The 12042-nt window shown below is 41.9% G+C and overlaps 1 protein-coding gene across 6 annotated transcripts; it reads left to right on the forward strand.

Annotated features, from left to right (window-relative positions):
* The first annotated feature begins 258 nt into the window (after positions 1 to 258).
* LOC308479063 (cytochrome P450 4B1-like) lies at positions 259 to 11831 on the forward strand. Of its 6 annotated transcripts, none has more exons than XR_013987440.1 (12): positions 259 to 607; positions 2136 to 2277; positions 3191 to 3235; positions 3779 to 3906; positions 5086 to 5216; positions 6305 to 6456; positions 7630 to 7736; positions 7918 to 8108; positions 8747 to 8880; positions 9486 to 9590; positions 10611 to 10733; positions 10851 to 10933. XR_013987440.1 is itself a non-coding variant. In XM_081009441.1 (12 exons), the coding sequence occupies exons 1-11, from the start codon at positions 410 to 412 to the stop codon at positions 10683 to 10685; spliced, it is 1368 nt and encodes a 455-aa protein (XP_080865567.1). In that variant the 5' UTR covers positions 259 to 409; the 3' UTR covers positions 10686 to 10733; positions 10851 to 10937. The 6 variants fall into 6 exon arrangements, 4 of the variants coding, with proteins under 4 accessions (XP_080865567.1, XP_080865568.1, XP_080865565.1 ...); XM_081009441.1 differs by having other exon boundaries at positions 9486 to 9550; positions 10851 to 10937; XM_081009440.1 differs by lacking the exon at positions 10611 to 10733 and adding an exon at positions 11264 to 11831 and having other exon boundaries at positions 260 to 607; positions 9486 to 9550.
* Positions 11832 to 12042: the final 211 nt, after the last annotated feature.

Here is a 12042-nt window from a genome sequence, read left to right on the forward strand (position 1 = left end):
AGGCAAACGTAAAACCGAATGAATATTTTCTTCTCTATCAATTGCCCTTCTCTATATCAGTCCTCCTTGAAATCTTCTTTGAATATCAGTGAATTCTGGGTGTACCAATACTTCTATTGATAAAGTACATTATTACCCTGCATGCAGTTAATTAAAACAACATTTCCCAATAACAGTGATCTGGTCCAGCTCTGAAGTGAGGAAAAGGGGAGGATTTAGCACCCAGCGGGTGAAACTAATTAGAGTGTGTGGGTGGAGGTTTAAACAGTTCCCAGATTCCTGCAGCAACACCTGCCACAAAGTTGTTTTAGTAATTTGATGCAGCTCACAAGACAAAGCCAGCAAAACAGCAAAGCTTTTGAGGACTTATTCTAGCTACTGGAGCAAAGCAAGCAGCAGGCAGCTGGCTATGGAAATTGTAATCAATATCTTGTGGTCCTGGCTACCAGCGAATTCCTCTCAGTTATTCTATTGGACTGTGGCATGGATCTTCACCTGCATTGCTCTGAAAGCCATCCAGCTATTTCAGACAAGGCAGAAACTGATCAAGGGTTTCAGGAGTTTCCCAGGACCTCCCAGCCACTGGCTGTATGGCCATATCCACATGGTAAGGGAATCTCTGACTTTCCTGGTGAGATGTTGGGTCTCTCTTTGCAAAACTGTGTTTCTCAATAAGGAACTGAAAATTGACTGAATGTTGTGTTACCAGTCACCATCCAGTTGTGCCTAAACTGTAAGGCAATCATTATGAAACTAAGAAACTTTATTTGGTGTAGTGCATTGGTAAATGAAGTTAAAAGGGTCATACAAAGATTGTGCAACATGCTCATGGCATTAGCTTATTAACTGCTGATATAGCTGTTTTCTTAAACCCACAAGTGAAGCTATTACCACACTATCAAAGCTGTTGAGAAACTAGGGAAGTGTTGCAGGACTAACCATAAACAGGGATAAATCTGGTTTTTGTTGTTGTTGGCATGCAAAGACTACATCAGGAACACAGAAAGATAGATGAAATCAGTGGATTTAAACTTTATGATGTGACACAGAATAATTACTTTCTTGAGCATCAGTTCCAATTCATATTGTGTGATGACAGGAATCCAGCCAAGTGTTTTCTCAGCTTCGTGTCACATTCTGAAAGGATATTTTCTATCAAATGTGCTGCTTCATTAATGTTGTCATTCAGTCTGCTGGCATTTGCAAGGCTTGGGGACGGCTGTGCTGGTTCAGCAGACTGGGCTCCACTCACTGGCTGCACATGATTGGACAGTTGGAACTTTAGATTTGTCCAAGGAATCTACATTAGCTAGTCACTGGGACGTGACTCCTGACACCTTCTGAATGGAGGACCGACAACAAGGGGCCACAGCTGCTGCCCACTAGGAGCAGCGTACATGGCCATTGTGGGCCTAGTCATAGCCCCCTCCCTACTGCGTGAAGGCAATGGCTATGGTGTAAAGGTACATACTTGACAAGACAACAATTTGGGAGGGGGGAAGGCCACAACTTTATTGATTACAGGTGGAGGTGGACTTTGGTTCACATCTATATCCATTTCATTTTCCTGTTGGAGTGCTGAAATTTTGAACAGGTTATTGCCACGTATTGTGGCCTCCCCAATATGCTGATCTCTAGTTCCATATTCAGCCTCTACTCCCTGACTCCCATATTTGCCATGCAACAGTTTGCATTTGTGATGGACCTGTTTCTCTTATCCAATTTTACCTAAAGTTGAAGAATGATTCACAGATTCAGGCATAAATATTATATTATAATTTTGTGTATAATGTTTCAATTTATTCCAACAGGAAAAAATGCTTTTCTAAATGTAGTCTTTGGTGGCTGTTTTTTCTTGTTAACATTTATAGTTCAATGGCTTATTCATGCTCAACCAGTGTGTGTTCTTCTACACCTGAGAGCCTGAAATGAAATTGATAAGGGGAGGCCAATGCAGAATAGAAAGAAACAGGTTTAATAAGACTGTGGTTTTAGGATTGAGGCAAGTGGGTGAATTATTCCTTTGTTATATATGCATCCCAGCTGAAAGTTATACACTATTACATTACCTGATTATCTGTTTTCATCCTGAACTAAACATTTAATTACAATCGGTAAATTGGTTACTGATACAGATGAAACCTGAGGAAGAATTCCTGAACGCAGCTGCACGGACAGAAAAGTACCCGCACTGTTATCCACGTTGGTATGGAAATTTCTTGGCTTTCCTGTCCATTAACCACCCTGAATATGCAAAGGCCGTGTACAGCAGAGGCGGTAAGGAATTTGTACCTTATGTCCCTCTCATCGTGCAGTTACATGAATACAGTGGTACTTCAGGTTAAGTACTTAATTCGTTCCGGAGGTCCGTTCTTAACCTAAAACTGTTCTTAACCTGAAGCACCACTTTAGCTAAAGGGGCCTCCTGCTGCCGCTGTGCTGCCGGAGCAAGATTTCCGTTCTTATCCTGAAGCAAAGTTCTTAACCTGAAGCATTATTTCTGTGTTAGCGGAGTCTGTAACCTGAAGCGTATGTAACCTGAAGCGTATGTAACCCGAGGTACCACTGTATGCTGAAGGCTGTCAACATTATTCATGCAGTAAGTTGCACTGCTCTTTGTAAGGCAAGAAATAAATGTAAGTGATTCATATTTCAAGAGCATCCTAAAGCAACCTTCCCCAACCTGATGCCTTCAAGATGTTTTGAACTCCAACTCCCATCAGTCCCTCTGCCAGGCAAAGAACTCCCAGCTCCCAGCTCTAGTTCTACCCAAGTCTTTAATGCTCAAATCAGATTGGTAGAGAAGGCACACAGCAGACTACAAAATTCAAAAAGTACATTAGAGAACTGGATATTTCATTTTGGAAATTGGGGGAAGCACAACTATTTGCCCAACAAATGGCTGGAGTCCCCAAGGCTGGGCAAGGTAATGGTCACACCTTGGAGTAAGCTTGGCCTGCAAAGGTTGTTCCTCTTAATTCTCATGTGCAAAGATTTGGGAGTGTGCATTGGATCTGGCTGCTGAAAAGCAAAGAGAGGCAAGTGAGGGAGCTCTGGGTGCCCATAGGAATCCCCTAGATTGAGGCAACAGAGTACAATTTAGCAAATTAAACATTTAAATTTGTTCTCACAAATAGTTTTTTACCATCTCATGCTAAACTCATTTTATCTCATTTATTACACTATTCAGATCCTAAACCTCTTATAACACAGGACTTCCTAATTCCATGGATTGGTATGTATTTTCTCTCACTAATTTCATGTATTCCTGAATTTACTGTGATATTCTTGTATCGAGCATATACATATATTCTCAGCTTTACAAAGTTCAAACTTCCTTTGGGTCTATGGGAAGCTGCTAGTATTTGTTAAGCTGGTGCCTTTTCCACTGGTGCCTTCCAGGAGGCTTCAGTGCCAGCTTTATTCCTTTGACCAACTGATTTCTGCCCGTGTTGCTGAAGAATCAAACTCTATAGTATGTTTCCCTACAATCTCAAAAGTCTGTCCTCATAGAGTCTGTGAAGATGGATTTCTCGGGTTGTAAGGAAATATACACACTGCATTCCATGTTTCAGAAATCCTTTAGTAGGTAAATAGATTCTTAACTTGAATTATTCCAGCAATTAACTGCCTACTTCAATGGGTCAAATATAGTTCTGTAAACCCTGCCATCTGTGGTGGATAATTTACCATGTGACCCTGACCCTGGTGTATGTGCCTAAGAAAGACAACATTATCTTGGGCTTCTGTTCCTCATTTTCCTTCCTTTTCCTGGCAGGAAGGGGGCTTCTCATCCTGAATGGGCCAAAGTGGCAGCAGCACCGGAAACTGCTGACTCCCGGATTCCATTACAATATTCTGAAGCCTTATGTGACTCTTATGGCAGAATCAGTCAAGGAGATGCTGGTAAGAAACCCCATTGCTACTTTCAGGAGGTCAGCTCCAGGCTAAGAAGTTGCTCATCCACCTTCATGATCTCAGTCCTGCTTTGAGCAGACTCAGAGGGCCAGAGCAGACTCTTTCTTTGACCTGAAAGCCTCCTCTGGCATACCACAAAGATCTTTCGAAAAGTTTGAGTCAGAAGCCCCCATCGAAGTGTGAAACTAGTTGAGCAGCCCTTTGGGTCTCAGGCAATGAGTTTGCAGCAGTATTGAATTCTAAAATTCCTTCATAACCTGTGACACTTGATATTGTCTTAATTAGTTCTTCCACATTTTCAGGACAGACAGATGCTGACTACCATAAGCTTTCTTTGTGGAATATTTAAATGCATCACTTTGAAGGGTTGTGCAGTGTTGTATTAGCTAGAATTGTATGTCAAAACCGTGTTTACTTCCTCTTCCATAACACAAAGTTCCTTTGAAAAGTTTGAGTCTGGAGTACCTGTGAAAGTATGAGGCTAGTTGAGCAGTCCTTTATGTTGCAGGCAATGACTTTTGCAGGAGCAAATACATTTCCCCCCAATGGCTAGTTATGACACACAAACTCTCTCTCCCTCTCTCTGTCTGTCTGATGTTTCCTCATTCTTCTCCACATCTCCCCTGAATCAAAAGGCTTTATGTGTGTCCTTGAGATACGCTTACCAACCAGTAGAGCAGGGGTCAGCAACCTTTTTCAGCTGTGAGCTGGTCCATTGTCCCTCAGACCATGTGGTGGGCCAGACTATTTTTGTTTGGGGGGGTGACCGAATTCCTATGCTCCACAAAGAACCCAGAGATGCATTTTAAATAAAAGCACACATTCTACTCATGTAAAAACACGCTGATTTCCGGACCGTCCCTGGGCCGGATTTAGAAGGCGATTGGGCTGCATCCGGCCCCCGGGCCTTAGGTTGCCTACCCCTGCAGTGGAGGAAGCTGCTTAGCAGACGGTAGTGACTGATGCCCATTGGGACTAGGAGGATAGAAGGCAAAGAGGCCATCAGTAAGTGGAGCCAGAGCTAATGACAGGCAGAGCCAACCAGTCCTACTTTAACCCCTATTCCCTGCTGAGTTCTACAAATGCAACATCGTATCTAATAATGAATCATCTAATCATTCAGGAGACTTCTCTATTCTCATTTCTTTCCCTTTCCTAAAATATTAGGATGTATGGGGAAAGCTGGTACTCAGCAACCCCACAGCATCAGTGGAGATGTTCGAACATGTCAGTCTGATGACTCTTGATACTATTATGAAATGTGCCTTCAGCTACCAGAAAAATGCTGAAACGGACAGGTCAGTATAAAATCCCTATTTCAGAGAAGGTGGGAGTCCCAGACAGATACAGACCTTCTTTTCTGTGTCATGCGCTAGGAGTGTCATGAGAAGCAAGCCCAAGATTGCAGTCACCTCTGCGATCTGCATATGGTTAAGGAAGCCATTCAGGATGATGGACATCACTACATCTTTGGGGAGTAAATTCTATAGTTTAACTGTGCGAAGAAATAGTTTCGTTTGTCTGTGATGAATCTTCCAACTGTCAGTTTCAATGGATGACCCTGGGTTCCTTCCTCTAACCCCTGGACCAATTTGTTTGTTCTTATTGTGAGATAACCAGCCTCATATAACCAGCATGCTTAAGTCTAATTAATGCACAAAGGGGTTAAGGCCATAGAGTAAGCTGTCCTGCCAGGCCTAGCTCACCATGGAAGGTACCAGGTAATCAGAAACTAATCGGCAGCCAGTGCAGTCAGGCCAGAATTTGTGCAATATGCTCAAAACATGTTACCCTGGTGAGCTTCAAGGCCGCCAAACAGATGTCAAAGAGATAAACAACTACTTGACATTCAGAAGACATCTTAAGGCAGCCCTGTTCAGGGAAGTTTTTAATATGTAATGCTGTACTGTTTTTAACACTTGATTGGGAGCCGCCCAGAGTGGCTGGGGAAACTCAGCCAGATGGGCGGGGTATAAATAATAAATTATTATTATTATTATTATTATTATTATTATTATTATTCACCAGCTGAAGTTTCTGAAACTGTCTTCAGAGGTAGTCCTATACATAAGGTGTTGCAATAATTGAATATAGAGGTAGCCAGAGTATAGACAATGGAAATAAGGCTATCGCTGTCCAGATGGGAGTGCAGCTGGGCTGCCAGCCAAAGCTGATTGAGGGCACTACAGGCCACCAAGGCTGCCAGAAATACCCCCAAACTACATACCCACTTCATCACAATCCATCTAGTCTAGGGAACCACGCACCAACAGTACCTCAGACTTATCTGGATTGATCATCAGCTTGTTGGCTCTTGCAAAGTCATCTAATCTTTGTTGTTGTTGTTTTTGTGTTTATATTGGTTTCCATTTCTCACTGTCCACAGAGAAAATTCCTATATTCAAACTGTTTTTGATCTTGGGTTCCTGGCTTATCAGAGACTGAAAACACCTTGGCATCACAATGATCTCATTTACCGGTTGACTTCAAAAGGGCGTCAGTTTTACAAAGCTTGCAAAATAGCCCACCATCACACAGGTATGTGTTTTTTACTTCCTGGCAACAACTTTTTCTTCCTGCTCCCCCTCCTCCTCCTCTTCTTCTGAGCTAATATATAATTTTATTTCCTAATAAAAAAATTCAAAATAAAAGAAGATATTGTTTCAGTACCATTAGGAAAATTAAAAATTGTAAGTGTTGGTATGATGCACTTGAAAAGCAAGACAATTTTTAAAAAAAATTAATTTAACAATGGTCTTATTATAATAGAGAGACTAGAAATGAAAAAGGTTGAAGCAAAATTAAGAACACACATAACTGCCTCCTCCTTTCCAACTTAACTTCTTCTCTAGTTATGTGCTCAATCATTTATATAAGGAGAAAGGACTTTCTATTTATAAGAAGTAAAATTTTATAAATGAAATCAACCAGCACCTTGGCATGATATTTACCTCCCTATCAATTCTTCTCATACTTCCTAATAACATGAATTCTCTTTCTGGAACCCTAAAATCTGATCATTTGTCTAACATAATGAATATATCTTTCTTATACTTCTGAGAATTTTCATGAAATTCAATAATTTCTCTCTGTCCCCAGAGAAATATTTCATTGTCCTTTCCCCACATCATTCCTGTTCAGGATTTCTCCCTGGATTTCTGGAGATCATGTAACCTTTACTGAATTGTTAAACGTCCAAAAGACCCTGAGGAAACCTGTGTGGGTGGGTGGGTGTGGGTGTGTGAAAGGGCAGAGTTTGCATCTGGATTCTCATCTTCCCTATATCCTGGGACTTCTTCTACTTTTTAGCTTTCTCCTATGTGAAGCTTTAATCCCAACATGATAACTCTCTCTAAGAACATAGGAATAGCCTGCTGGATCAGGCCAATAGCCCATTCTAGTGCAGCATCCTTTCTCACAGTGGTCAACTAGATGCCGGTGGGAACCTAGGAAGCAGAACCTAAACACAAAAGAACTTCCCCCTCCTGTGGTTCCCAGAAACCAGCATTTGGAAGCCTTAATGCTCCCAACTGTGGACTGAAATTTGGACTGAAAACTTTTAGCTCTTTAAGCTACTGATCATTCTAAGCTTCCTTTTCAGAGCTCAGCTAATAAAAGTATTTGTTACCCTAAGCATAACACAATCTAAATATATTTGCTTGCCTCTTACACATAGCTTTATTCATTTCATACTGTTTGTTTTCAATGCAGAGAAGGTAATAAGAGAGAGGAAGGATTCCCTCAAGAATGAGAAAGAGCTTGAAAAGATTCTGAAGAAGAGGCATTTGGACTTCCTGGATATTCTTCTTTGCGCAAAGGTGGACATTGTAAAAATAATGCACCTATGCCTGCCATGCTATATTGCTAAGGGCTTTTCCAGCCATCACTAACCTTCTTTGAAAGGTTTGATGTGAGCTGGGAGAGGGAGGAGGGTCTTGGAGAACTTTAAATATTGGATCTCACTAATCCTATAAAACACTATTTTCCCTGTGCGGTTAGGATGAAAATGGAAATCCATTGTCAGATGAAGACATACGTGCAGAAGTGGACACATTCATGTTCGAAGGTCATGATACCACAGCTAGTGGAATCTCTTGGCTCTTTTATTGTATGGCCCAGAACCCTGAACATCAGCAGAGATGCAGAGAGGAGATCATGGAGCTTGTTGGGCAACAGGAGGATATTCAGTGGTCAGACTAAATTATTGTTCAACCTTAAACGTTTATTTCCTGCTTTATGGGTTTCTCAGAAATTAAGAGAAGATGAAGGGACAGCAACACTGCAGAGTGTTTTAGGGTCAGAGTACTCTGACTACAAGTCTCAGGTTCGTTAGGTTCCAGGGAAATTGGCCTAATCCTATGCTCTCGAACCCTATTTGCTACATCTTAATAAATGGTTAAAAAGGTAAAAGGTAAAGGACAAGGACCCCTGACAGTTAAGTCCAGTCTCAGATGACTCTGGGGTTGTGGCGCTCAATTCGCTTTACAGGCCGAGGGAGCCGGCATTTGTCTGCAGACAGTTTTTCCAGGTCATGTGGCCAGCATGACTAAGTTGCTTCTGGCACAACGGAACTCCGAAGCCAGAGCAGCGCATGGAAACGCCATATACCTTCCCATTGGAGTGGTATCTATTTATCTACTTGCACTTTTGGACGTGCTTTCGAACTACTAGCAGAAGCTGGGACTGAGCAATGGGAGCTCACCCCATCGTGGGGATTCGAACCGCCGATCTTCTGATCGGCAAGCCCAAGGCAACCACAGCACCACCCACGTCACTTAAAAAAAAGTTATGAGACCTAAATCTGGCAATTTTGGGCTGTATCTTTAAGGGACAACTTGGGAAAGATGACATACAGCACCATGTGCATTAAGGAGAGCCTTCGGCTTTATCCTCCAGTACCTCTTATAGCACGAGAAGTGGATTCTCCTGTGACTTTTGCTGATGGACGAACCTTACCAAAAGGTAGGCTTCCCCTCTCTCCCTTCTGCAGACTTCCTTTGAACTCGCCCCTTCCTCTTCCATCTTCATTCTTACACTGTTCTCATTATTCAATTCCACTGTCACTTAACTTCCATCAAGGGTTTCTAACCTTTTCTGGACCACATTCACCCTTGGACTACCTTGTGGGGTTACTGACAACTGTGATGCGGCCACCGCACAATCTTGCTTGCACACACTCACATTCGTGCACACGGAATATGTGGAGGGCACATACAGGTGTGCATGCCTACACAGAGGTACACAGCCCCTGTGTTCAGATGGACACTTTCAGGAGCTGCTAGGCCTTAGATGGACAATCTCTTGAGGCCCCACCTACACCTAAATGAATTCCTTGGGCAAACAAACAAATATTATATGGCCAGGAAATATGCTTTCCAGCTGCCTTCCTGTACTCTGTGCAGGATCATCCTGGTTACCAGTGCAACAGCTCTGAAAATCTGCCTGTCTTTGCAGCAAGTTATTGAGAATGAATGTTTTGGTAAATGCCACTGGATAGCAATTAATTCTCATTACATAATATCACTGGTGACGAAATGATACTAGATGATGTCTCTTTTTTTCCACAGGCTTTCTAACTATATTGGATATTTATGGTCTTCACAGAAATCCTGAGGTTTGGGAAAATCCTGAGGTAATAATAAAAGAAGAAAAGCCTAAGCAAGACCTTTCTGGTGAGACTGAGAGAAGTTGACATGTTTTGAGAGAAAGATGGTGGAATAATTGCCATAGACACATACAATTTCTTTAAGAAAAGAAGCCAATTGTTTGTCACACTAACACTGTGTGACTAGATGTGTGGATTTATCCCAGTGTTTTGTTTTACCAGTTTCTTGCTTGTTTTAGCTTACTAAACACATCCAGAAGTATTCCAGTTTGGAGGTGAGAAAGGCACATTTAGTCCATTGCCCCATATCAATGGCCTAATGCCAAACTATCTACCCCCTGATATAATATTAAGTGTGGAGCAGAAACATATAAACACAAGTGATGCCTGCATTTTCCTATGTAGATACTACCAGCTCTAGAGTGTGTGCATGAGAGAGAGATGCTGGTGAAAACGTGTGTGTCTCTCTGTGTGTTTCTGTGTGTGTGTCTGCATGTAGAGCTAAATTCCTCCCTATGCCATGACTCTGATCCAAATCCCTTTCCTGCCAGCAGCTGTTAGTAAAAAGAAAAATGTTTGGATATATCTTCTAACACTCTGATGTCAAGCTTAGTGTGTCCCTCTACAGAATTGGATAAGAACGGTATGAGGAAGATACTGTACTAATTAAGTAGAAGGACAGGCCACATGTTATGTAGTTATGATTCTTAAAATGTTGCTTATGCACTTACAAAATGGCAAAAATCTATTGCGAAAAGAAAACCATTGCAAAAATATATTGGCAAAGCTGCTGTGGAATCCTAATCCAGAAAACATTCCTAATCCACATCAGGAGCTATGGAAGTATTCTGCCAAAAATCCACCCACCCACCAGTCCCTAAAGTGCTGCTTACAAAATCTGTGTAGGCTTCCCTCTCCATTCAAAGAGCAACTTCAGGAGCAACATCAGCACCACAGCAGGGGGGAAAGGTTAGCATTTCCCTCCCAAGCCCTGCAGGCCTGTTGCTGGTCAGACACTCCAATGGCTGTGTACAGTTTTAAAAACATGCACACTGATGCAATTAACATCATGTCTCATTTGGCCCAGGCATTTATAGATGTGAAGGAATTTTCCTTCATATTACATTGGGGAAAACATGTTGCTAAGAGTGCAGTCCTATAATCCTATACAGAACTAAGCCCCATGGAGCTCAATGGGCATTATGACCCAGTAAGTGGGTATAGAACAGTATTCTTTTTTGTGAATGCCCCTTTTTCCTTTAGCTCTTTTGCCACTATATCAGTTGCCATTCTAATCCAAAATTCCATGACTTATTTTCTGTTGCAGGAGTTTAATCCTCTAAGATTCTCCACAGAGAATTCAAAGCATCGCCACCCATATGCTTTCTTGCCTTTTTCTGCAGGGCCAAGGTAAATATTTTCTCACCTATATTTTGCACTGTTTCCTCCATAAAAGGACACTTTTACATTAATCTTCCATGAAAGACACAACTGTGTTCAAGGCTTATAAAATTGTGAATGAGTCCACAGCAAGGCAGAATTAGCTGCCAGCATAAAACAATATATACTCAAAAGCTTAAAAGGGTAGGGCATTCAAAGGAGAACAAAGATGGTGCCAGACATTCATTTCTGGGAAGGGAAATCTAAAAGTGAAGGAGCATCAACCGAAAAGGCCCTGATTTGACCATGTGCAGAATGCTCTTCTGTTTGTAATGTAATGTTGCCCTTTATTCTACTCAGGAACTGCATTGGACAGCAGTTTGCCATGAATGAGATGAAAATTGCTCTTGCATTGACACTCCTGCACTTTGAGCTTTTTCCTGATCCTGCCAACCTCCCGATTCCCATGCCGCAAATTGTCACCCGATCCATAAATGGGATATATCTGAAGCTGAAGGCTCTCCACTGATGGCTGCTGTTACCAGAGTAGTAATGCTTGCTTCTGGACTCTCAATTCCTGCCAATAAATATTTTTCTAAGAAGGTTCACAGGTAAATTACACATTTTAAAAACACAGCAGATAGTTGTGACATATTAAAAAGTGTTCAGGACCCTTCCCACAGAACAGCTGATGTGAGACCAACCTATATATGACCCTGTTAATTGTTAGAATTCCTGCTCATGGGGTTGTTGTCTATCACATAACGGTGTATGTTTTGACTCCACAGTGTGGGAAGTGACGGAGACAGGATGTTTGTGTTACGATTGTCCATTGTTTTTTCTGTTTGCTATCTGATGAGAAAGAGGAAGGAGCTAAGTCAGAATGCTCCATATGTGTTTATATATAAATAAACGTAGATTATCCAAATGCTGAGCTACTGAGTTCTGTTACGCAGACTGCACAAACTCTGTGAATCCCTGAGTGTGCTGGTGTCTGTTGGCATCAGTCGCTGTGATGTTAGGGCAGAAGAAAGCTTTTGAAGCTCCTGAAAGATTGACCAGGAGGGAGAGAACATGCCAGCCAGGCATGTGTCTCTACCAGGGTCCTACTCGAGAGTAGGATGAGCTAATGACAATGA

Source organism: Podarcis pityusensis (assembly GCF_964106645.2).
Source record: "Podarcis pityusensis genome assembly, chromosome: 6".
In the NCBI taxonomy this organism is placed as follows: domain Eukaryota; kingdom Metazoa; phylum Chordata; class Lepidosauria; order Squamata; family Lacertidae; genus Podarcis; species Podarcis pityusensis.